Raw genomic sequence first — 27,618 nt, forward strand, 5'->3', positions numbered from 1 at the left:
GTGGAATCACTAGTACAGGGAGCGTAGTTTTCAGGTGCTCATCACAGATGTTTTCTGGGCCAAATGCTTTATTTTTCTTCTTGCTCATAATTGTGTGGATTATTTTTCTTCTGTGAAGAATTCAATCTCCTGCATAGGGGCTGGAGTCGCTGTGGGGCTTCTTGCTGGCGGGCATGTGTCGTTAGCCTGAAGGATTGAGCTTATGTCTTTCCCACACTTCCATTGGGATGTTCCCTGGGAATTTTGGTTGCTTCGACTGAAGAACCTTATACGGTCTCTGTCTCCCTGATTCTATTAGACATTTTTCCTCTTCCTCCCACAATATCCTTTGCGCCTCCTTAATCTTGGTTTACGAGGGACATTTGAAAAGTCCGTGCAAAGTCCGAGAGATGGCACCACTGGTGCGCATCGAGGTCACGTTTAGTTAGTAGCATTTTTTGAAAGAACTCACACCAAGTTTCAGCCATATTGGTCTATTTCTTTGTGTTTGGCATTCATGTGAATCAAGGAAGTCAAGTGACTGTCAAAAAATACACGAAAAAGAATTTCGTGTGGTGATTAAACATTAATTTATGAAAGGCAAAATGCCTCAGGAGACTAAAGGGAAGCTTGATAAACATTGCAGTGACTCTGCACCTTCGCTTAGAACAGTTCATAAGTGGTTTCAAAATTTTCGGAGTGGCCATAAGGGCACAAATGATGTTGAACATTCTGGACGTCCCGTGGAGGTTACGACTCCACAAATCATTGATAAAATCCGTGATATGGTGATGGATGACAGAAGAGTTAAGGTGTGTGAGATTGCTAGTGCTGTGGGCATCTCAAATGAACGGGTACATAATATTTTGCAAAAACATTTTGACATGAGAAAGCTATCTGTAAGATGTGTTCCTCGATTGCTCACGCCTGACGAAGAACGGAATCATGTGAAGTGTTGCGAGGATGGTTTGCAGCTGTTCAGGAAGATCTGCAGGACTTAAAGCATCGTTTCATCACTGTGGATGAAACATGGGTACATTACTATGCTCCTGAGACCAAACAAGAACCTGAACAATGGGTTACCAAGGGAGAATCTGCACCAAAAGAGGCGAAGACCATTCCTTCGGCCAGAAAGGTTATGGTGACTGTCTTTTGGGATTCGAAAGGGATAATCCTGATCGACTATCTGGAAAAGGATAAAACTATTACAGGTGAATATTATTCATCGTTATTGGACCATCTGAAAACCGAGCTGCAAGAAAAACTCCGGCGATTGGACCACAAAAAAGTCCTTTTCCATCATGACAATGCATCAGCACACACCTCAGCAGTTGTGGTCGCAAAATTAATGGAAATAGGATTCCAATTCTTTTGAAACCCCTCCCCTATTCTCCAGACTTGGCTCCCTCAGACTACTATTTGTTCCCCAATTTGAAGAAATGGCTGGCGGGACAAAGATTTTATTCCAACGAGGAGGTGATTGCAGCAACTAATAGCTATTTTGCAGACTTGGACAAATCCTATTATTCGGAAGGGATCAACAAATTAGAACAGCATTGGGCGAAGTGTATAAGCCTAAAAGGATACTATGTCAAAAAATAAAAAAAGTTTACCCAAACACGTAAGTAATTTTTATTTTTGCACGGACTTTTCAAACGCCCCTCATAGACTCTCCCCTCAGCTTGCCATAGCGGTTCGAATCATCCCGCGATTTGAGTTCTTCTGGCTATATGCATGGTATTGATGACTTTCTGTCCACCTTCGTAACATTCCTTGTTGAACCCTGATTTAGCTTTCCGTTTTGTGATGTCTACTGTGCGAGTTGTCTTTAGGATGAGTCGCCCTATCCATGATACACTATTGTACTGACGTCGACACTGCCAAGTGCTGATATGTCTGCCTTTCTGCTTAGCTTGACTGGATTTTTTGGCCTCTTTTTTACTGTGTTCTCTAGTTGTAGCGATGTTTCCACTGGTAGGTGTTTCCATTCCACTTCCAGGATGATGCATAGTTCTAGTGATTTAAGTTTGGAGATCACAAACACGAGGTCAACTGTGCTTGCACCATTATGACAGAAATAAATGTGGGTTGTTTTGTTATTGACAAGTGCAAAGCCATCCTCTTTCAAGTAGTTCATGACATCTGTTGCTTTTCGTGAAGGGGTGTCCACACAGCAATTCAGGTCTCCTGTCAATATGACTGGGTCATCCAGAGTGGTAGTATCCAAGCACAAACTGATTTCCTCTAGAATATTTACTGCTGTTACTAAGGCTGAAAGTACACACACGTAAGAACACAGATGGCGGTCCTTACGACTAGAGAGCGTCTTGATTTGTGGGAGACTGAGAAGGGCGAGAAATGTTTTTGATGAGACATGTAATGCCGCCCTTCGGTCTGCCCTTGGGGCCTTGTTCCGCCATAACATTGATCGCGTAATGCGTGTTTACTTTGTTACAGTCATTTGTAAGGAACATTTCCATCAGGAACACTATATCATAAGGTCTAAAGAAATTATCTTGGACGCACGCTATTGCTGTGCTAAGGCCTCCAATATTCCAGTTTAATGCTTTTAATCTGAGTCTGTTGTGAATGGTGTTACAACCTGGTGGCTTCAGGTCCCTTACTCCGAAAAAGGTACTGTCACACCAGCACTCATGTTGGCCACAGTTCTGGCTATATGGCTCGTTCGCGGCAGCCAAAAGGCACCCCAATTTTGAAGGCCTTTAGGCGGCCCTATGTTTCCAGCTCATCACACTTGATTTCTCCTGCTATTCCCAGTACCTTGAGGTGTCTGTTGATTTCCTCCTTTGTGGTGTCTTGATGGAGTTCGCCCACATAAAGCCATGCAGTTCACTCTCTTGCTCGAAGCCCCAATCCTGTTAGGTTCATCATCCCTCACACGAATGGACATTCATTGTTTCCTCTCCCCTCCTGATGTCATTCCCTGTGTCTTCTCCTTCCTTCATTATCTTCTTTTTCTTCCTCACCCTCCACCAGTGACAGCGTGGCATTCCTATCTGGACTTCTCTCTCTATAACTGACCACTTCTGCCGGTGAGGGAACAGCGGTCCTCATTGTATTCCTCTCTTTACGACTGGCCAACTGGCCTCTGACAGTTGTGGTGTTGCCAGCCTCTGGTGGCATTCTGATCCCTCATGTGCTAAATTTTTTACTTCCTCTGCAATCATCTCTTTTATGTTGGCTGTGAGGGAGTGCATCAAAGTTTGTATGTGACTAGAGACTCTGTCCCCTATTCTTCCTACTAGACATTTGATTGTAAGGTGTTTCTGGGCTTCCCCAATAGATACTGTTAGCAGCTGAGGGACACTGTGTAGCGTTGGCATCAGATGGTTCTCTCTTTCTCCGCTGCGCTCTCAGTCTGCAGCTCTTTTGACTGCAGTTTGTGTTGACAGATGGCGTTGCACTGTTGTTTTCCCTTGACATAGGCTGTGTTACTTCATGGTTTACACCTGTAGCTGGCACCACTCATCTTTGTGTGTTGCCGTCGTTTGCCTCCTGATTGACCTCTTTGAAAGCATTTTTAACCTCTTTACTAATTTTCGTGTTTGCATCAATTGTATCTTCAGAGTTGAGTTTCAATATTGCAAAACACTTTCTGGTAGTACTCACTGCGTCCTGAATCTCCCCCTTTACTTCTTTTTTGAGGTAGCCTCCTACTTGTGCGATAGATGTTTGATAAGGTTTTCAGTTCCTTTGTTTTGAGTCATCTGTTCAATGAGCATGCAGTTCTGAGCTATTGCACTGAGTTGCACCCAGAGTCAATTATTACTTAAAAACTCAATTGTTGCAGTTTTTAACTATTCATTCAAATATATATATACAGGGTGTTACAAAAACGTACGGCTAAACTTTCAGGAAAAATTCCTCACACACAAAGAAAGAAATTATGTTATGTGGACATGTGTCCGGAAACGCTTACTTTCAATGTTAGAGCTCATTTTATTACTTCTCTTCAAATCATATTAATCATGGAATGGAAACACACAGCAACAGAATGTACCAGCGTGACTTCAAACACTTTCTTACAGGAAATGTTCAAAATGTCCTCAGTTAGCGAGGATACATGCATCCACCCTCAGTCGCATGGAATCCCTGATGCGCTGATGCAGCCCTGGAGAATGTCGTATTGTATCACAGCCGTCCACAATACGAGCACGAAGAGTCTCTACATTTGGTACCGGGGTTGTTAGACAAGAGCTTTCAAATGCCCCCATAAATGAAAGTCAAGAGGGTTGAAGTCAGGAGAGCGTGGAGGCCACGGAATTGGTCCACCTCTACCAATCCAGCAGTCACCGAATCTGTTGTTGAAAAGCGTACGATCACTTCGACTGAAATGTGCAGGAGCTCAATCGTGCATGAACCACATGTTGTGTCGTACTTGTAAAGGCACATGTTCTAGCAGCACAGGTAGAGTATCCCGTATGAAATCATGATAACGTGCTCCATTGAGCATAGGTGGACGAAACTAAAATGAGCTCTAACATGGAAATTAAGCATTTCCGGACACGTATCCACATAACATCTTTTCTTTATTTGTGTGTGAGGAATGTTTCCTGAAAGTTTGGCCGTACCTTTTTGTAACACCATATATATATATATATATATAAAAAGGTCAAACTGATAAGAACTTTGACATGGAACATGCTGTTGCCTCCTTGAGCCCCCGGTTCGTGATGTACCCTTGTCCGGTTCTCAGCTACGCTACAGATAACTTTATTTATGAAAATACAATGTACAGTCTCCAACAAATTTTGCATATTCACATACACCTTTGCCTTTAATCCAAATGAATACAGACTCATTTACAGATATTTTACGTCTACTACGGGTGGGTAAAAGAATCGTTAATGTCAATGCTAAAGTTAAGTCTACATCCACAAAAAACACATGGTCCGTCGACGAGTGCAGTGGCAGCAATGTTCCTCACGGTATTCTTCTTCTTGTCAGCAGCAGATGATGTGAGAGCGCACGGGTCCAAAGTCCAAACTGATAAGAACTTTAACATGGAACATGCTGTTGCCTCCTTGAGCCCCCGGTTCGTGATGTATCCTTGTCCGGTTCTCAGCTACGCTACAGATCAGTTTATTTATGAAAATACAAAGTACAGTGAAATATTCTAAGTCCGAATCAAGGTCACGCGCTATCACGCGTCTATAAAAGCGAGCGAGGCCCGCGGAGCGGATCACTCGCGCTGCTGCTGCTGCTGCACAGGCAACTGCATTGAACGCTGCCAAGATGCCTTACAGAAGGTACCGTTGACGATCTCGTCAAACAGTCTACCTGGACTTGAAAGCTTTGTAGACTGAGACATTATTGCCTACCGTACCTATCATATTGGTGAACTGGCAAATAAAGACTTTGGTAAATCTGTGTATATGTCACCTTCCCCACTATACCTCTACACCCGTAGCAGACGTAAAATATCTGTAAATGAGTCTGTATTCATTTGGATTAAAGGCAAAGATGTATGTGAATACGCAATCTTGGCAGCGCGACAGCCGCGGACTTAGCGCATATATATATATAAAAAACAAAGATGATGTGACTTACCAAACGAAAGTGCGGGCAGGTCGATAGACACACAAACAAACACAAACATACACACAAAATTCAAGCTTTCGCAACAAACAGTTGCTTCATCAGGAAAGAGGGAAGGAGAGGGAAAGACGAAAGGATGTGGGTTTTAAGGGAGAGGGTAAGTAGTCATTCCAATCCCGGGAGCGGAAAGACTTACCTTAGGGGGAAAGAAGGACAGGTATACGCGCGCGCACACACACACACACACACACACACACACACATATCCATCCGCACATACACAGACACAAGCAGACATTTGTAAAGGCAAAGAGTTTGGGCAGAGATGTCAGTCGAGGCGGAAGTACAGAGGCAAAGATGATGTTGAAAGACAGGTGAGGTATGAGCGGCTGCAAATTGAAATTAGCGGAGATTGAGGCCTGGCGGATAACGAGAAGAGAGGATATACTGAAGGGCAAGTTCCCATCTCCGGAGTTCTGACAGGTTGGTGTTACTGGGAAGTATCCAGATAACCTGGATGGTGTAACACTGTGCCAAGATGTGCTGGCCGTGCACCAAGGCACGTTTAACCACAGGGTGATCCTCATTACCAACAAACACTGTCTGCCTGTGTCCATTCATGCGAATGGACAGTTTGTTGCTGGTCATTCCCACATAGAAAGCTTCACAGTGTAGGCAGGTCAGTTGGTAAATCATGTGGGTGCTTTCACACGTGGCTCTGCCTTTGATCGTGTACACCTTCCGGGAGTAGGTGGTGGTGGGAGGGTGCATGGGACAGGTTTTACACCGGGGGCGGTTACAAGGGTAGGAGCCAGAGGGTAGGGAAGGTGGTTTGGGGATTTCATAGGGATGAACTAACAGGTTACGAAGGTTAGGTGGACGGCGGAAAGACACTCTTGGTGGAGTGGGGAGGATTTCATGAAGGATGGATTTCATTTCAGGGCAGGATTTGAGGAAGTCGTATCCCTGTTGGAGAGCCACATTCAGAGTCTGATCCAGTCCCGGAAAGTGTCCTGTCACAAGTGGGGCACTTTTGGGTTTCTTCTGTGGGAGGTTCTGGGTTTGAGGAGATGAGGAAGTGGCTCTGGCTATTTGCTTCTGTACCAGGTCGGGAGGGTAGTTGCGGGATGCAAAAGCTGTTTTCAGGTTGTTGGTGTAATGGTTCAGGGATTCCGGACTGGAGCAGATTCGTTTGCCACGAAGACCTAGGCTGTAGGGAAGGGACCGTTTGTTGTGGAATGGGTGGCAACTGTAATAATTGAGGTACTGTTGCTTGTTTGTGGGTTTGATATATATATATATATAACACAGATGATGTGACTTACTGAACGAAAGTGCTGGCACGTCGATAGACACACAAACAAACACAAACATACACACAAAATTCAAGCTTTCGCAACAAACTGTTGCCTCATCAGGAAAGAGGGAAGGAGAGGGAAAGACGAAAGGATGTGGGTTTTAAGGGAGAGGGTAAGGAGTCATTCCAATCCATCCGCACACACACACACACACACACACACACACACACAATAGAGGGAATCATTCCACGTAGGAAAAATATATCTAAAAACAAAGATGATGTGACTTACCAAATGAAAGTGCTGGCAGGTCGATAGACACACAAACATACACACAAAATTCTAGCTTTCGCAACCAATGGTTGCTTTGTCGGGAAAGAGGGAAGGAGAGGGAAAGACGAAAGGATGTGGGTTTTACGGGAGAGGGTAAGGAGTCATTCCAATCCCGGGAGCAGAAAGACTTACCTTGGGGGGAAAAAAGGACAGGTATACACTCGCACACACACACATATCCATCCACACATATACAGACACAAGCAGACATATTCAAAGAGGAATTAAAGACATTTAGCGCTGGACAGGAGCCTGCCTAGGAGCTGTGATACAAATTTAAACCGATTTGGCTGTCAAAAGGGCGACATGTGAAGCCGTCAATAATAAAATCTTATTGAATGATCTGTCAGAAAACTCACAGAAATTCTGATAATATGTAAAGACTATAAATGGCATGAGGGTTGCTGACCGGACACACACAGATGACACAGGAACTGAAAAAAAGCTTATTCTGCTAAAATCAAACAAGCTACCATGACCCCCTCACATCCTATACAGTATTTGCGCATGCATTAGCTTCAATATTAAGCATAATATACTGTAGATCCCCTCCCCCCCTTTTTTTTAACTGTGGCCAGTGGTTGGAAGTTAAGCACACATCACCCCTGTATACAAAGAGGTAGCAAATGCATACCATAAACCCACCACCCATATATTCTGAAAACATCAGTCATGAAAAACACAATTTGTAGGTTTCTTGCACGATTTTCTGAAATCCATGGGTCAAGGTAACCAATGTGTTGCAATATTTTTTGATGTTTGAAAGGCATTTGACTCAGTGCCCTTCCAATTCTTATTAACCAAAGTACGATACTTTTACAAGAAAATCTGATGTGCTTGATAGTCATGTCTTGTCATTCTCCTGAGCTCAACATCTCACCCATCATGGGGGGATGCAGATGCAGTGTTTCAGAATGACTGAAGGGAGAGCACAAAGATTTGCATGGAGTATAGTTGCACGTTTACAGCCTACAGTTAGTTTTCTGAACAAACTGGAAGAATTACAGAAGGCATAGTAGCATGTTCGTGGTCTGTGAGTCACCAGTGTCCTTGTGTGCAGTGATAAATTATGTTTTATTATGTGAGTTAGCTGGTGCAAACTATACATGATCAAAAGAACATCGTACAATGAGGGGGGGGGACACCAACTGAAGGACATGTGCAGTTATTAAAACACTGACTTTATATTTCAGAGCATGGAGTTTGCTGTACCGCCATCCCAATTTAGGTTTTCCTAAACCATTTCAAGCATGCAGAAACATTACGGCTGCATTCCTGTATTATCTTTGTAAAAACACACCTATATTTTCTATATAATTATGAGCTATCTATTTTCATTGTATTGTGATAACAAATCCTGTATTAGTGGGAGTCGATGCCTGGATGAACTAGTAAATAAAATACTGTATGGGGTATCAAATGAAATTTGTGAATGAATCAAGAATTTTTTGGTAGGGAGTAGACACTATGTAATCCGGGATGAAGAGTCAGAGACAATGTAATGTGCTCCAGGGAAGTGTGTAGTGACCCTTGCAATACATGTCTTACGTTAACGACCTGACCTATACTTAGTCTCAGACTCTAGGTACATGATGAAATTACGTATGAGTTTGGTGCAATAAGTTTTGTAAAAAAACAGTGAAAAATTTTTTGTTTCATAAACGACTCACCTTACTTTTCGACATGTCTCATTTGAGGGATATACACATGTCCCAGTGATCCTCCAGCTTTTTCATCACATCAGAAAAATACGTTCTGTCAAATTCTGCAAAACACTCGTCGACTGCAACTATCACTTTCTCATCTGACGAAAATTTCTTCGCAGCAAGCGAAAGTTTAAAGTTAGGGAACAGGAGGAGTCACTTGGCGCTAACATTAGTGAACAGAGGGTACAAGGAACCAATTCAAAGCCGAATTCGTGTACTTTCACCACTGTTATCACTTATGTGAGGGATGGTGCATTATCCTGGTGGAAGACCACTTTTTGTGTGTCAATCTTGCCTTTCTTCAGCCAACACACATTTTAAACAAACCAACAATGAATCATAAGAGGGTCCTGTTACACTTCTGCCATTTTTCCAAGCAATCTATGAGAATTATTCCTTGGAAATCCCAATATACAGTGGCCATCACCTTACCAGCCAACAAAACAATCTTTGCCTTCTCTGATGCACATTCACCAACCTTTGTCCACTGTTCTGATTGCTATTTTGACTGGTGGATAATGATGATGGATCCAGGTTTCGTCAATAGTCACAAATTTGCGCATAAAGTCATGCAAATTGCAATTAACATCGCCAGACATTGTGTTGAAATGTTGTAATGGACACGCTTTTGGTTGACTATGAACAATTGTGGCACCCACCTCGCACACTGCTTCTTCAAAGCCAATGCAGGATATTACATACTCACTCAGTTAAGGTGCCTACAGTCTCAGTAACCTCGCGAATTTTTATTCGGTGCTCTTGCATTACCTTATTATGGATTTTGTCAATGGTTTACTTTGTGGTAACCTCAACTGAATAGCCAGTGTGTGCTTCATCTTTACTGCTTGTCCGACCACATTTAAATTCATTAAGCCAAAAGTGCATAGTCTTCAATGATGGTGCAGAGTCTATGTGAATTTCAATTCTGTTTTGATTTGTGAGGCAGTCCAACAATTCAAATGAAAACTTACAATAAAAGCACAAAATTATATATGTATTTTTTCCATTTTCAATTGCAGTCGACACACTGCCCAATTCAGTCAGCTCTAACATTGAAATCTATGCAGTACATTGTTGAAATTTGTTACATGATCCTTGGAATAATCACTCTTACCAACCACAAATGCACGATAAAAATGTTGCATTCTTTCCTGGAAATTTACCAGATTTATCAAACCACCCTTGCATACTGAGACATTACCTGTACATAAGAAACTGCAGAAACATCCTGTAAGATATTCATAAGATTTCAACGCAGTGGAGAGACTACTAACTTTCCTTAAATGAACAGAAATTTAAAATTGTGCGATTAACTCAAGCCTTCGACACCACTTGACTCTCAGCCAAACAGTCACCTTTCAACCTAACTTAAAACTTAGGCTATGCTACAAATTGAAATGCCACTACAATCAATGATCCAATAAACAATCTTAACACAAAATAAAGTATTTTTTAAATTAAAATCAGTGTTCTGTACTCTTATTACTTGCACACGTATGACAGCACTCACCACATCATTGAGTCATGGGTCACTGCCAACATCTGATATTGATAAGTTCAGTAAACCCAAATTGTGCCCTTCACAAGATGTAATATCAATAACCCCAACTGGAATCAATTAACTCTTACAAAAACTTAGGAGTAATAATTTTTATGCATATGAAATGTGGTGATCACATACGTGTAGTCACAAGTAACACAGTTTGCAGACTTCGGTTCAGTGGCAATATGCAACTGCAGTGTCAAATGGACACTGTTTAAAAAACACTTGTGTGCCCTGTCTTACAATACTGCTTAAGTGTATGGGATCTGTAGCGAACAGGACATCATCTTTGCTTTTTCCCATTTTGCTAGGGGGTTGGCATCATTAATTGGGTTGTGACAATGTAAAGGGGGGCCTCACATGCTCATTATTTATGGCATACTACTGAGTATTGCTCAAAAATATTGACCATCTGATAGTGATAGTGAAGCTTTGCACAATATGAAGGAGACTGGACAGCTACAAAAATATTGATGTTCACTCAATACACTGTACCCTGTAAGGACAATATTGTGCAATAAATGACAGTTCCTGCCAAGACTTCACAATTTGCGGACACGCAAACTGGTACAGCAATGAATTATGAATATGAATACATAAAAAAAACACATGAAGGAAATCATCTACTGAAGTGCATTCAGGGGAGTAGTTTTAGAATGTGTTTAATACTTATTCAGTAAACAGCTCTAGAAACATATGATAAAAGTGTTTCAGTTCAAGTAAATAACACCACAACAGCTTATTAGTTAGTCTGAGAAAGCAAGAATTATTTGTTGCAGAAATACTTAACAGCATTGCCTACCAATCCTCTACAAAATGTATCTCACTGTTTGTGGAAAGTGAAATCTGACAAGTATCAGAGCAGCATCTTTTCTGTGTATATGTGGTGTAATGAAGTTCATCAATTTGTTGAAAGGCTTTCAATACTCATCTGGCGCTGTTGCAAGTTCTCTTCGCATATTAGTATGACTGTGTGTAGAACATTTTCCAAGCCACTTTGTTGCCCCTGCTGCTTCCTCTTGCTTTTCTTTTTGCAGCACAAAGTGATTGGAACTGCAATACATTCGAGGTCTAGCTCACAGAGTGCCAACACATTTGCTACAAAGACAGAGTGCTAACTGATGTGTCCCAGGCATAAATTCTGTGCAACAATATTGTACCAATCTTGGCCTCACACTTTGTGCAGAATATTGGCAATGGATCTGGGAAATTGCCTGATGGCCACATCCGGAATGGCCAGCTCGCCAGCTCTTGTCGCTAATCCGCCGCGCAGATTCGATCTGCGTAAGACGTGCCTCCTCAAATTCAGGAAGCGGCACATCTGCTCAGCTACCTAGGTGGATTATTAATAGCAAATACGACTGATGAGGGATACTGAATGTATACAAAAATAGAGCAGCAATAACTGTCCCAGGTTTGTTTGATTTACAGCAGAACGTCACAGAAATACTGAAAAATCTGGACTGGCAGATGTCTGAATATAGATATCAACACTTCCTGTGCTCCATATGTGAGTGGAATAGGAAGAAACTGTAATGTGTGCTACAATGCAGAGTATCCTCTGCCACGCATTTCTCATAAGTTTGCAGTACCTGGTATGCAGATGTATTACAACATATTGACATATAACTTTCATTATGGGATCTCTAAATTCTACATGTGGATAAAGAACGACAAAAGCCAGCACACAGTCTTGCTGTGGCCACAGGAGCATTAGTTTGAGTGGTTGTGTGTGAATGTGTGTACCACTGCTACAAAAAGAGCTAGTGCTCAAAAGTTAGTTGAACGCCGTCTCCTGTTACATGTTTCTGGGATCCACGCATTGATCCATTGCCTTTCCCTTATTTAAAGTACTGTTCCCACACACAGTTGGTTGAAGTCATTCTGCTGCACTCTTTGAGCACCAGATCTGTACTGTAACTCTGAAGGAATGGGCAATAATTTCTCATCACTAGAAATGAAACACAAGTCCGATTACACAAGAATGAGAATGGCAGTCACCAGTGGTCTTTTTGGAAGAACTATCTTGGCAGTTGCCTGTGGTGACTTAGGACAACCTTGGAAACTATGGACTATCTTGCAACACATCATTCACTTTATGCAACTGCAGTCTCATCAGCATTACACTTAGATTTTTTGCTGTAGGAGTTGGCTACACAAAGACATCATAAAAAATTGGGGTTGTTCTTTCAACAGTTAGTATTAACTCAACCACGTGCTAACTGCACTGAAATGAACTTCTATTGATATCTACTTCTGCAGGCACGTATTCTTACTAACAGTAAAGCATAAACTAAAAATGGGAACACACAAAAATCAAACAAAGATTATGTCAACTACAAGGTAAGTCACTTCGTGTCCATTTGTACCAAATGAAATCTTATGAGACTTATACACTAAAGGACACGGACTACATCTTCAAATACTGTTGATCATGACAGATAAATGCTGTAATGGAGCTCCAACCCAAACAGCATTTTCTAGACACTGACATATGCATAGAACATGAAAAAATAATTTTAATTCTGTATAATCTCTGTAATTGACTTACACTTGTAGTCGGGGATCGAGTTGGTCGGGGACCAAACCAGTAACGCACGGTCAGAACACTGTTCTGGTCGACGTTCTGTAAAACAGGATAGCAGTTTGAACATAAAATGGTTATAAAATAATAATAATAATAGTAACAAAAATAAAGAAAAAACTGTTACCCGACAGTGGGATGCATTCTGGTACGACAGCTTGATAATCTCGCCCCACGCGAATTTTCTCTGTAAAAATAAGATAACAATGAAATAGTGTACAATTGGAAGGGAAGGTCGTGCGTGCCTACGTGCAACCTACAATAATCCGCGACGCACAAATTCAATCTTCTATACGGTTTTTAGGAAAGCTACAAAGATCTGATTAATATTAAAAAATGATGTTCACACACGGAAGTATGAAGGTATGGAACAGACAGGGAGCAACAATTTCACATAATACAACAATACGTCTACTCAAAAGCGTATAAATGGTAAGCATCTAGCAGAAAATAAAGTATTAATAGTCGCAGGAATATCATTTTTCCAAGCTTCAGTCTCTACAACTAAGCCAGATGAAGTACTGTAGTTACCTCCTTCTTCTTCGCTACTGGATTCCGATGCATGACCATTTGGACTCGGTCCTCTAGATCTCCGACCATTTCTAGCACTTTCAGAGTTTCTTTCTGCCAATACCATTTTTGACGGCCAACTCAATTAAAAAAATCAGCCCCCTTTAGATATTTAACCGCAGTGAAATTAAGTTACCACAACCCGTATCTACACCACCGTATACTAGGCTTAGCGCACTTTCGAAGCACCATACAAGACATACGGAACTTAGAATAAAACACTGCTACAAACTCTGGACTGCAACCTCCCGCAAATGAAGGATAAAACACATAAAAAACAGAGTGAGCTTAAAAAAGATATAAAAATCATATAATTACGTAAAATTACTTAAAAATTAAAAAGAAATAGTTCATTACCGTTCTTTTGAAAAGAACTCATCTTTTAATGAAGGCTGAATTAGAACTGATGTTCCCGCGGTGCTATTTCATAGGATTCCAAAGATGATAAATATTATCTGTTGGCAATCATTACGAAATGGAATTGCGATGATTTGCGAATGAAGAGATTGAAAATAATATTTGCGCATCTGTGGAGAGACTGTACGTTGCGTCTGAACATGTTTGCTAACAAATCGACGAAAAACATGAAGTAATTTGTCTGGAAGTAGATAACATCAAAGTTAAAACATGACGTCACATTGTACGGTGCTTCGAAAGTATTGATAGCTTGAATTCACGTTGAAACAAGCTACATTTTTTTGAATTCCTACAATCTAAATAAATGTATTTCAGACCTTCGGTGTATCAGCTTAGTTGGTACGAAACAGCTAGACGCATTTTGTTGTTTTTATAATTTCTCTGTAAAGACAGAAATAAAAATTCAATATATGAAGCAGAAAACTGAGCATCTGATTAGCTTGTTCGCAGATGTTGTTGCAATGTATTTCTGAGGTACTGTGGTCGTATACAAGACTGCGCCAGAAAGACGCAGTGAGCAAGGTTTGGTGAGCGTAGCGGATGACGCACAGTCTGTTTACTGCCAGGGAGCGTTTAGAAAAAGGCTTAGGGAAACTTTTCATTCGGAAAGAAAGCAACATGCTACTTGTCAGTGTTACCTAAGTACATAAACAGGGTCGCACATCAGGCGTACCAGGCTTCAATAATAATACTTGCGGTGGAAGTAAATAATATCCTAAATTAGATACTACGTGAGAAATCGACTGTTAGTATGCCATTTCGCACCAGTGTATTGTGAAAATTGTACTGTTGCTTTTTGCAAGGCATCTGTTTTTAGTTTTTATCCGTGACTTGACACTTAACCGGCGATGATAAGGAAGCCCTCTATTTTTAGTCATGTGGTGTTAAGACTTTGCTCTAGTGTCTGCAGCTCTTTGTGCCTTGCGTCGTAAACAAACATCTTTTGGTGACACTAGTTCTTGATTAGAGGTGATCTCAGTGTTTCCTCCATTATATCGTACTACCTTCGTCGCACAAAGATGAAGGTCGTCGCTCTAATAAGTGGCGGAAAGGACAGTTGCTATAACATGCTACAATGTGTGGCCGCAGGACATGAAGTTGTGGCCCTTGCGAATCTTTATCCAGAAAACAAAGGTTTGTGTTCCCAATGCACTATTCCAGTGGAATTTTTACTCTCCTTTTACCTACGATTCTAACCTATGTTTCGCATTGACTTCTGCCCTGCCCTTGTTAAATATAAGTAAATGTTTACTCGTGTATCAATAAAGCACAAAGAGTACCCTCTGCTGACGATGCGAGCTTGATAATTCATAACTCGGGTGATGAACTGTTAGAATAGATGAAACTTCTACATGATGTGTCAGTAATAACAAAACAGTCAGTAAGCAAAGAAAATATAGTTTTTATTACTGACTTTTTTTTTTCTTTTTACCCCCTCACTCTCACGTTCAAATGTAGCCATGTCATTTCTCTCTCTTCCCCAATCCAGGTAGGCTAGCTTAGTTTTTATGCTTCTGTTAAGTATGGTCATGCAGGATAATATTCTGAGGCAATTTCTCATTTGGATATAAGGCCATCACCACAAAAAACATGCCATGGTGATAACTTTTGTCCAGTAATTTCTTGTGAACAACTGTTGGAAGTACCTAGAAATTCTAACTACAACCTGTGGACACTTGGACTCCCCTATGAAGTTTGACATTGACATCTCTGAAGTATGTTACTTGAAATCAGCAGAAGTGTTTCTGCCAGAGCTTCAGTAATTCCTCAACAGCTGGGGGTGATCACATGTGGATATGACTGATGTGTAGATACTCACCCAGTTGCATTACACATGGTGGCTACATCTGAATGTTTCCAGTAAGAGGTTGCTTGCATGCCTAGTTTCGAGGAGGATTGAGTGTGACCAGAACAGTATCCAGTCCTGTTGACTTCCAATGTTTTCACTAGGCCTTTTTGGGATAAATGAAGACACCGACACAGCAATAAATTGACCAAAAAATAAATAAAAAATTAAATAAAATGGCAGCTTTCATAACACATTTGGAGTTTTCCATGGAAACACAAGTTGATGGATTAGTAAGAAAACTCAGCTTCTCATACGAATACAGGACACTGAAAAACTCAAGAGATTTCTACAGATGTGCTCTGCGTAACAAAATATCACCTAGAAGTCAAAATTGAACAGATGCACTTGGATAAAAGTTTGTATCATATTACTGTAGGCATACCTGAGGAAAGGGGGAGTGACTATACACACAAAAAGTGGAGTAAAGTCCCAGGCCATAGACCTCAATGAATACTGCATTGAGCAGCCATTTGAGTGCTGTTTTTCAGTAATATATGTGGAAACATATGAGAGAGCCACTCTGACAGTAGGCATACATAGGGCTCTGACTGGAAATATTTTAAATTACATTAAACAGTGTCTTGAAAGGAGGATATAAGATGAACATCAACAAAATCAAAACAAGGATAATGGAATGTAGTCGAATTAAGTCGGGTGATGCTGAGGGAATTAGATTAGGAAATGAGACACTTAAAGTAGTAAAGGAGTTTTGCTATTTGGGGAGCAAAATAACTGATGATGGTCGAAGTAGAGAGGATATAAAATGTAGACTAGCAATGGCATGGAAAGCGTTTCTGAAGAAGATAAATTTGTTAACAGCGAGTATTGATTTAAGTGTCAGGAAGTCGTTTCTGAAAGTATTTGTACGGAGTGTAGCAATGTATGGAAGTGAAACATGGACGATAAATAGTTTAGACAAGAAGAGAATAGAAGCTTTCGAAATGTGGTGCTACAGAAGAATGCTGGAGATTAGATGGATAGATGACATAACTAATGATAAAGTATTGAATAGAATTGGGGAGTGGCATAACTTGACTAGAAGAAGGGATCGGTTGATAGGACATGTTCTGAGGCATCAAGGGATCACCAATTTAGTACTGGAGGGCAACGTGGAGGGTAAAAATCGTAGAGGGAGACCAAGAGATGAATACACTAAACAGATTCAGAAGGATGTAGGTTGCAGTAGGTATTCGGAGATGAAGAGTCTTGGACAGGATAGATAACATCGAGAACTGCATCAAACCAGTCTTTACACTGGAGACCACAACAACAGAATTATGGGCTGTCAAACGAAATCTGCGTCTAGATTGAGGATTTCTTAGTAGAGAGGATGTAGAATCTTCTCTTGGATGCAGAGTCATCGACTGGTGTCGAACTAGCTACAGCCATGACAAGTGGAACTGTGTTGAGTCCTTTGGTACTCAAGCTGTACATCAATGACCGCGGCAAGTGTCAGGAAGTCGTTTCTGAAAGTTGTTGTTGTTGTTGTGGTCTTCAGTCCTGAGACTGGTTTGATGCAGCTCTCCATGCTACTCTATCCTGTGCAAGTTTCTTCATCTCCCAGTACCTACTGCAACCTACATCCTTCTGAATCTGCTTAGTGTATTCATCTCTTGGTCTCCCTCTACAATTTTTACCCTCCACGCTGCCCTCCAATGCGAAATTTGTGATCCCTTGATTCCTCAAAACATGTCCTACCAACCGATCCCTTCTTCTAGTCAAGTTGTGCCACAAACTTCTCTTCTTCCCAATCCTATTCAATACCTCCTCATTAGTTACGTGATCTACCCACCTTATCTTCAGCATTCTTCTGTAGCACCACATTTCGAAAGCTTCTATTCTCTTCTTGTCCAAACTGGTTATCGTCCATGTTTCACTTCCACACATGGCTACACTCCATACAAATACTTTCAGAAACGACTTCCTGACATTTAAATCTATACTAGATATTAACAAATTTCTCTTCTTCAGAAACGATTTCCTTACCATTGCCACCCTATATTTTATATCCTCTCTACTTCGACCATCATCAGTTATTTTACTCCCTAAGTAGCAAAACTCCTTTACTACTTCAAGTGTCTCGTTTCCCAATCTAATTCCCTCAGCATCACCCGATTTAATTTGACTACATTCCATTATCCTCATTTTGCTTTTGTTGATGTTCAGCTTATATCCTCCTTTCAAGACACTGTCCATTCCGTTCAACTGCTCTTCCAAGTCCTTTGCTGTCTCTGACAGAATTACAATGTCATCGGCGAACCTCAAAGTTTTTACTTCTTCTCCATGAATTTTAGTACCTACTCCGAATTTTTCTTTTGTTTCCTTTACTGCTTGCTCAATATACAGATTGAATAACATCGGGGAGAGGCTACAACCCTGTCTCACTCCTTTCCCAACCACTGCTTCCCTTTCATGCCCCTCCACTCTTATAACTGCCATCTGGTTTCTGTACAAATTGTAAATAGCCTTTCGCTCCCGGTATTTTACCCCTGCCACCTTCAGAATTTGAAAGAGAGTATTCCAGTTAACGTTGTCAAAAGCTTTCTCTAACTCTACAAATGCTAGAAACGTAGGTTTGCCTTTTCTTAATCTTTCTTCTAAGATAAGTCGTAAGGTTAGTGTTGCCTCACGTGTTCCAACATTTCTATGGAATCCAAACTGATCTTCCCCGAGGTCCGCTTCTACCAGTTTTTCCATTCGTCTGTAAAGAATTCACGTTAGTATTTTGCAGCTGTGACTTATTAAACTGATAGTTCGGTAATTTTCACATCTGTCAACACCTGCTTTCTTTGGGATTGGAATTATTTATTCTTCTTGAAGTCTGAGGGTATTTCGCCTGTCTCATACATCTTGCTCGCCAGATGGTAGAGTTTTGTCATGACTGGCTCTCCCAAGGCCATCAGTAGTTCTAATGGAATGTTGTCTACTCCCGGGCCCTTGTTTTGACTCAGGTCTTTCAGTGCTCTGTCAAACTCTTCACGCAGTATCTTATCTCCCATTTCATCTTCATCTACATCCTCTTCAATTTCCGTAATATTGTCCTCAAGTACATCGCCCTTGTATAAACCCTCTATATACTCCTTCCACCTTTCTGCCTTCCCTTCTTTGCTTAGAACTGGGTTTCCATCTGAGCTCTTGATATTCATACAAGTGGTTCTCTTCTCTCCAAAGGTCTCTTTAATTTTCCTGTAGGCAGTATCTATCTTACCCCTAGTGAGACAAGCCTCTACATCCTTACATTTGTCCTCTAGCCATCCCTGCTTAGCCATTTTGCACTTCCTGTCGATCTCATTCTTGAGACGTTTGTATTCCTTTTTGCCTGCTTCATTTACTGCATTTTTATATTTTCTCCTTTCATCAATTAAATTCAATATTTCTTCTGTTACCCAAGGATTTGTATTAGCCCTCGTCTTTTTACCTACTTGATCCTCTGCTGCCTTCACTACTTCATCCCTCAGAGTTACCCATTCTTCTTCTACTGTATTTCTTTCCCCCATTCCTGTCAATTGTTCCCTTATGCTCTCCCTGAAACTCTCTACAACCTCTGGTTCTTTCAGTTTATCCAGGTCCCATCTCCTTAAATTCCCACCTTTTTGCAGTTTCTTCAGTTTCAATCTGCAGTTCATAACCAATAGATTGTGGTCAGAATCCACATCTGCCCCTGGAAATGTCTTACAATTTAAAACCTGGTTCCTAAATCTCTGTCCATCCTGATTTAGGTTTTCCGTGATTTCCCTAAATCGTTTCAGGCAAAATGCCGGGATGGTTCCTTTGAAAGGGCACGGCCGATTTCCTTCCCAATCCTTCCCTAACCCGAGCTTGCGCTCCGTCTCTAATGACCTCGTTGTCGACGGGACGTTAAACACTAACCTAACCTAACCTAACCTAAATCTCTGTCTTACCATTATATAATCTATCTGATACCTTTTAGTATCTCCAGGATTCTTCCAGGTATACAACCTTCTTTTATGATTCTTGAACCAAGTGTTAGCAATGATTAAGTTATGCTCTGTGCAGAATTCTACCAGGCGGCTTCCTCTTTGATTTCTTGGCCCCAATCCATATTCAGCTACTATGTTTCCTTCTCTCCCTTTTCCTACTGATGAATTCCAGTCACCCATGACTATTAAATTTTCGTCTCCCTTCACTACCTGAATAATTTCTTTTATCTCGTCATACATCTCATCAATTTCTTCATCATCTGCAGAGCTAGTTGGCATATAAACTTGTACTACTGTAGTAGGCATGGGCTTTGTGTCTATCTTGGCCACAATAATGCGTTCACTATGCTGTTTGTAGTAGCTAACCCGCACTCATATTTTTTTATTCATTATTAAACCTACTCCTGCATTACCCATAATTGATTTTGTATTTATAACCCTGTAATCACCTGACCAAAAGTCTTGTTCCTCCTGCCACCGAACTTCACTAATTCCCACTATATCTAACTTTAACCTATCCATTTCCCTTTTTAAATTTTCTAACCTACCTGCCCGACTAAGGGATCTGACATTCCACGCTCCGATCCGTAGAACGTCAGTTTTCTTTCTCCTGATAACGACGTCCTCTTGAGTAGTCCCCGCCCGGAGATCCGAATGGGGGACTATTTTACCTCTGGAATATTTTACCCAAGAGGACGCCATCATCATTTAATCATACAGTAAAGCTGCATGTCCTCGGGAAAATTTACGGCTGTAGTTTACCCTTGCTTTCAGCCGTTCGCAGTACCAGCACAGCAAGGCCGTTTTGGTTAGTGTTACAAGGCCAGATCAGTCAATCATCTAAACTGTTGCCCCTGCAATTACTGAAAAGGCTGCTGCCCCTCTTCAGGAACCACATGTTTGTCTGGCCTCTCAACAGATACCCCTTCGTTGTGGTTGCACCTACGGTACGGCCATATGTATCGCTGAGGCACGCAAGCCTCCCCACCAACGGCAAGGTCCATGGTTCATGAGGGGGAGGTTCTGAAAGTATTTGTATGTAATGTAGCCATGTATGGAAGTGAAACATGGACGATAAATACTTTGGACAAGAAGAGAATAGAAGCTTTCGAAATGTGCTGCTACAGAAGAATGCTGAAGATTAGATGGGTAGATCACATATCTAATGAGAAGGTATTGAATAGAATTGGGGAGAAGAGGAGTTTGTGGCACAACTTGACAAGAAGAAGGGACTGGTTGTTAGGTCATGTTCTGAAGCATCAAGGGATCACAAATTTAGCATTGGAGGGCAGCGTGGAGGGTAAAAATCGTAGAGGGAGACCAAGAAATGAATACACTAAGCAGATTCAGAAGGATGTAGGTTGCAGTAAGTACTAGGAGATGAAGACGCTTGCACAGGATAGAGTAGCATGGAGAGCTGCATCAAACCTGTCTCAGGGCTGAAGACGGTGATGACATCCCTGTCATCAGACTTAACCAAGATAGGAAAAGTAAAATTTTACAGAATAACAAATGCTGATTCAGTTACACTATTCAGCAAGAATGTACTGTATGAAACACTGGAAGAAATTTGTAAAGGACAAACACTAGATTAGAAAGTTAATTCTTTCCTAAAGATGTTCTTATTGCATATGAATCTAGTTTTCCTTTACAAGAGTCATGGTCTTTTACTGTGGAAGCCAAGGAACAAGGTGATGAACATGTGGGATCAAAATATCTTTGCAGAGGACTAGCACAATCAAGAATATGTGCTGCAAGTAGTATTGCAGAATTCCTCAGACATGTAATCAAAAAGAGAAATTCAAGCTCTATATATTTAAAAAAGAAAAAAAAATCAAAATTCCAGGAACATGGTGAGGACAAATTTGCTACACTATTAGGCATGAAACGAACTTGCAAGACAAACAGTACTGAACTCCCAGATGAGCCAGAAAATGTTCCACCAAAACCAGATTCAATAAATTTACTTAGACAGTGCATACTCCTCCACCAGACATCAGTTGTGCAGCTCAGTTAGAGAGATCACAAAAACCATTAGGTCACTAAAATGCAGTAAAAATGGTGTCTCAGCCAAAAAACATAAAATCGTGCACTGATGATGTAGTGTCACCCTTGAATTACCTCCACAAGCAGTCAGTGAGTGAAGGTGTATTCCCGGAAAGACTAAAGCATGCAGTAATGACACCAACATATAAAACAGGAGATAAGAAACTGCCCTTTAGCTGTGAGGCCTTCTACATTCTTCATATTTTATAAAAATTTTGGAGAAAGTAGCTTGTAACTGAAAACAGCACCATATTAGTAAGAATAACATCTTAATGGCAGCTCAGTTTACATTATGTATATGCTTCACTACTAAGAAGACAATACAGAATCTCATAAACTACATTTTGGTAGAACTAAACAAGAGAAATTACCTCGTTGGCATTTTCTGTGATCTTCTCAATGGCTTTTGTTGCTTAGATCATAAAATTCTACTCAGGGAGTAAAACTGGTGTGGTCTTAAACTAGTACCCTTGAATGGATGTTGTCATATCTTAACAATGGAAAACATATAGCCACATTAGCAAATGATATGACAGGAATCAGATTAAAGAAATATTAAATATTCTATACTGGAAGGTACTTTTCTTGTCTCACTCCTGTTCTTGGTCTGTATAAATAATTTACACGGGATGTTGGAGGAATCTTCAAAAACTGTAATGTCTGCTGATGGCAGAAGTAAATTGATAAAGGGTCCACAGCCAACACCTTGATCCACAGTCTTGCAAAAAAACACATTATGTGAGTGCATACAAATAAAAATGATTTACAGGCCCTGGAAACAGAGGTCAGTGGGTGTGTGGTGTAAGAGGTTCCTTGTGTGGAGTTCCTGGCTGTCCAGGGTTGTTGGGATGGTCTCGACACTAGAATAAGTTAACCAAAAAGCTCAGTTTAGCCTGCTTTGAACTCTGAATATGTTGACTTGCAGACAGGGTAATTAGCAAATTTTGCAGGCTTTCCTAATTACTGTCCTATGACACAATCTTCTGGCATACAAGTCCAGAAAAATGGTTCTACAGAAGTGTGTGCTAAGAATATTATGTGAGGGTGATAACTGAACATCTTGCAGAAGTCCCTTCAGGGACTTTAGGTGTGAATTTGTTACTTTGCTAATGGTGTTTATAGCTGATAGTAAGAGTGAATTTATGGTGATCTCTACACCTCTCACAAACTCAAATTTACTGCAGGTAAATGTAATTTCCAAATAGCCTATGCATCCCTGTCTAGGTTAAAAGCTGCTGGTAGATATCAGACAGGAATTGGGAGTCCTCACATATTTAATTTTAAGTAAAAGATTAAACAGCAGAAAATTCAGGAGGTAATAATGATAATATTATGAAAATGATCAATTGCTTCTCACCGTATAGAGGAGATGTCGAGTCAGACAGGTACAACAACAGACTGCTAAACGCGCCCCCCCCCCCCCCCACACACACAGAGACAAGCACAACTCACACAAACATGACCACAGTCTCTGGCCACTGAAGCCAGGCGGCAAGCAACTGTGAATGATGAAGGGAGCAATCTGGATGGTGGGGCTAAGGAGAAGGTGTGGAGGAGGACAGTGAAGCGCTACTTGTGGGAGCACGCAGGGACATGGTGAAGGCAGGGTAGGGCAGAGCTAGGTGCAGTCAGGAGGAAGAGGAGGAGGAGGAGGAGGAGGAGGAGGGGGGGGGGGGGTTGGATTGGAAAAGGAGAGAAAGAGAAGTAGAGGAGGGGAAAAGAAAACTGTGCACGTGTTGGTGAAGCAGAAGGCTGTGTAGTGCTAGAGTGGGAGCAGAAAAGAGGATGGGGGGGGGGGGGGGGGTGAAGGACAGGAACTAACAAAGGATGGAACCTGGGGGTATGGGAATGTAGGATATATTGCAAGAAAAGCTGGTGTTGGTAGGAAGGATTCAGATGGCACAAACTGTGAAACATTCATCCGAGTGAAGAACATTGTGTTGGGCGGCATACTCGGTGAGTGGGTGGCCCAAGTGTAGCTTGGTGGCGGTGGCGGTGGCCATTCGTGCGGACAGACAGCTTGTTTGTTCTCGTGCCCACATGTAATGCAGCACAGCAGTTGCAGCTTAGCCTGTAGATCACATGACTGCATTCACAGATGCCATTAATGGGATAGGTGATGCTTGGTACCAGACTGGAGTAGGTGGTGGTGGTGGGAGAATGTGTGATAGATCTGGTACCTAGGTCCATTACAGTGATACAAGCTTCAACACCTTACCTCCCATTTGCTTCACCTGGTCCCCTTAAACCCAACAAACCACCTACCTCGATGTCGACCTCCACCTCAAAAATGGCTTCATCACTACCTTCTTACTTTGACAGCTGCCACCCATTCCGTACTGAGAAGCCCTTTCCGTATAGCACTGCCACCCAGTGCTGTCGCATCTGTAGTGATGAGCAGTTTTTCTGGAAATACACCGAGGGTCTCACTGGCGGCAGATCGAAATTACCCTCCTAACATTGTACACAAACAGATCTCCCGTGCCTTCTCTCTCCAGTCACTCACCACTCTCGAAGCCCCACTGTCCGGCCACAGAGGAGCATTCCCCTCTTGACTCAATACCACTCAGGACTAGAACAACTAAAACACAATCTCCACTATGGTTTCAACTACCTCTCATCGTGCCCTGAAATGAGGAATATCTTACCCACTATCCTTACCATCCTTCACGCAGTGGTATTCCACTGGCCACCGAACCTACACAATATCCTTGCCCATTGTACTCCATCTCTGCTCCCAACCACTTGCCTCGTGGCTCATATCACTGTCCCGTACGTCCTCCCACCGCCAAATACTCCAGTCCGGAATCGAGCATCACTATCCCATTGAAGGCAGGGCTACCTGACTGCCGATCCTGTCCACATCACACCCGTGCGTGCTGTGGTGTCACAGCCAGACACCACACTTGCTAGGTGGTAGCCTTTAAATCGGCCGCGCTCCATTAGTATACGTCGGACCCGTGTGTCGCCACTGTCAGTGATAGCAGACCGAGCGCCACCACATGGCAGGTCTAGAGAGACGTCCTGGCACTCGCTCCAGTTGTACAGCCGACTTAGCCAGAGATGGATCACTGACAACTACGCTCTCATTTGCCGAGACGATAGTTAGCATAGCCTTCAGCTACGTCATTTGCTACGACCTAGCAAGGCGCCATAGCATTTGATATTGAGATTATAACATGTACCATCAAGAGCGATGTACACCAATTGTGGATTAAAGTTAAGTATTATATCAACTACGTACTTTATTTGCTACTATTAATTCCCTTAACTGTTCCAGACATCGCGCCAGTCAGCGTGTAATTAAACGCGTGCATTTCGGCCTCCTCTAGCAACACAGTGTTGGCTCTTCTGCCAACACTTCACGTGCTCCCACAAGCAGCACTTTACTGTCCCCCACCCCTACCCTGTTACCCCTCCCCTTCCCTGCTCCAACCTCCTCCTCACCTCCACCACCCACATTGCTTCTGAAACTTCCTGGCAGATTGAAACTGTGTGCCAGACCGATACTCGAACTCGGGACCTTTGCCTTTCACGGGCAAATGTTCTAGTGACTGAGCTACACGAGTACGACTCACGAACCGTCCTCACAATTTTACTTCCGCCAGTACCTCGTCTCCTACCTTCCAAACTTCACAGAAGTTCTCCTGCAAAACTTGCAGGACTAGCACTAGGGGAAGACAGGATACTGCGGAGATGTGGCTTAACCACAGCCTGGGGTATGTTTCCAGAATGTTTCATTCTGGCACATACTTCTGCCATAGTGCGCAGTTGCTCGCAGTCTGGCCTCAGTTGCTAGACAGTTGTTGTGTGTGTGAGTTGTGCTTGCATGAATGTGAGTGTGTTGCCTACTTTACCGAGCGAGGTGGCGCAGTGGTTAGCACACTGGACTCGCATTCGGGAGGACGACGGTTCAATCCCGTCTCCGGCCATCGTGGTTTAGGTTTTCTGTGATTTCCCTAAATCGCTTCAGGCAAATGCCGGGATGGTTCCTTTGAAAGGGCACGGCTGATTTCCTTCCCCATCCTTCCCTCACCCGAGCTTGCGCTCCGTCTCTAATGACCTCGTTGTCGACGGGACGTTAAACACTAATCTCCTCCTCCTCCTGTTGTCTACTTCAAAAGAAGGCCTTTAACTGAAAGCTCACATGTGTATCAGTCTTTTTATTATGCTTGTTTGTGATTCAAAAGTAAAAGATTACCATATTATCTGCTCTTTCTGTAATTTTTCAGAATATTTGGATTCAAAGATGTAAATTCTGGTTTAACACTGATGTAACCGTCATATTCCTTGGATTCCAGCTTCCTTAATCATATCTGCTGTCAGTTCATCTACTCCTGCCATCTTCCCACCTTTCATCTGTTTTCTGGTATTTTCAGTTTCTGTCCATGAAATTGGATGTTGTTCTTCCTTTATTTCAGTGGCTTCAGTGCCACTTTCTTGTTCATTTTCTCTACACAGTAAGGTTTCAAAATAATTCATTACTTTCCCAATGCCTTCTATCTCCCTAATAATATCCCCATCTTCTGTCTCAATCACTTTTATATCTTCACTGTCAGTTCTCTTACTTTTCAGCAACCCATATAGCAGTTTTTGATTCCCCTTGCTGCGTTCCTCTAGTTTCTGGCTGAATATTTCCCAGCTCTTCTCCTTTTCTTCCTTCACTACTCCCTTTGCTTGGAGTTTGTTCTGTCGGTGTTCCTGCTCCAGTGCTGTCACCTTGTGCTCATCTTTTGGCACCGTGCCTTGGTTCTGATCTCTTTTTTCAGTCTCCATTTTTTTCTTTGCTATATTGGGTTCTTTAATCACATCTTTTACTCTATTGTACCACCAACTGATTTCTTTCTCTTTTATTTTACCTTTTGTTTTGCCTCACATTTGCACAGCACCAATGACTATTGATGTTCTGAACAGGTTCCGTTCTTCATCCACACTACCAGTCTCAGCTCTTGACAGTTTTTGTACTACTAACTTTTAGAAACTTTTCTTATTTTCTTCTTCTTTCAACTTCCATTCCTTAAGTTAGGCATTCTTTGTACAGCAGTCACTCTTTTAATCTTATAATTCAGATTAGCTGCTAATAACCTGTAACACTATGCACTCACTCACTTGGTATAATTTTGGTGTTCCTCACTTTTTCTCCAATTAATTTGTCTGTTTTAAGATGTAGTTGATAACCGTCTTAGATTTGGCATCCCCGCCACATCTAGTAATCTCATGACTACCTTACTTTTTTTAAAGAATGTATTCTTTACTAAAAGCTTATTCCATACGTACAGATTTAGAACTTATTTGCCCTCAACGTTTTTCCCCATATCCAAAGGGATTATATCAATCCCAAGCTGAGTATTCAAATTCCCAATTATCATTATGTTATGCCTTCTTACTTGATCTTCCAGTTCTTGAAGGAATTTCATTTTTTTTGTTCTGACTGCACCCTTGCTGAGGTGCACACGCTTGGAGTGTATTCACTCCGACTTTAACTATCGTTTTACTTATAAACTTTACCTCTGTAATAGGGTCAATATCTCTGTAAAACACCAGGTTCACTCCATATTCTTCGCCCCTTTATTGTGACCGTGCCAATACAATTTGTACCCACTGCTCAGCAATTATGAGTTCCTTCCCTTCCATTTGGCACTCATTCTGAGGATAGGAATCTTCCCCCTCTTCATCATATACTCTTTACTCTTTCTTGTCAAGATTACCACATTTAATGTTCCCACTCACAATTTGTTTTTATCTTTTTGTTGAGTTCTAGTTTTTCGTCCTTTATCAATGGGTCTTCTTGCAT

The 27,618-nt window shown here is 41.7% G+C and overlaps 2 protein-coding genes across 2 annotated transcripts in view; one reads left to right on the top strand and one right to left on the bottom strand.

Moving 5' to 3' along the window:
* The window catches only part of LOC124550959 (REST corepressor 3), a 63,867-nt gene extending 50,125 nt beyond the window's left edge, over positions 1-13,742 (bottom strand). The window contains exons 1-3 of the mRNA XM_047125774.1: positions 13,533-13,742; positions 13,129-13,188; positions 12,969-13,043 (exon numbers count right to left, since the gene is read on the bottom strand). Coding sequence (XP_046981730.1) covers positions 12,969-13,043; positions 13,129-13,188; positions 13,533-13,638 — 241 coding nt within the window. The 5' untranslated portion in view covers positions 13,639-13,742. The remainder of the gene's footprint in view (positions 1-12,968; positions 13,044-13,128; positions 13,189-13,532) is intronic.
* A 732-nt stretch (positions 13,743-14,474) lies between these two features.
* The window catches only part of LOC124550927 (diphthine--ammonia ligase), a 139,034-nt gene continuing 125,890 nt past the window's right edge, over positions 14,475-27,618 (top strand). Inside the window, exon 1 of the mRNA XM_047125723.1 lies at positions 14,475-15,122. Within this exon, the coding sequence (XP_046981679.1) occupies positions 15,008-15,122 (115 nt within the window). The 5' untranslated portion in view covers positions 14,475-15,007. The remainder of the gene's footprint in view (positions 15,123-27,618) is intronic.

The sequence above is a fragment of the Schistocerca americana genome, chromosome 9, assembly GCF_021461395.2.
Source record: "Schistocerca americana isolate TAMUIC-IGC-003095 chromosome 9, iqSchAmer2.1, whole genome shotgun sequence".
Lineage (NCBI taxonomy): Eukaryota > Metazoa > Arthropoda > Insecta > Orthoptera > Acrididae > Schistocerca > Schistocerca americana.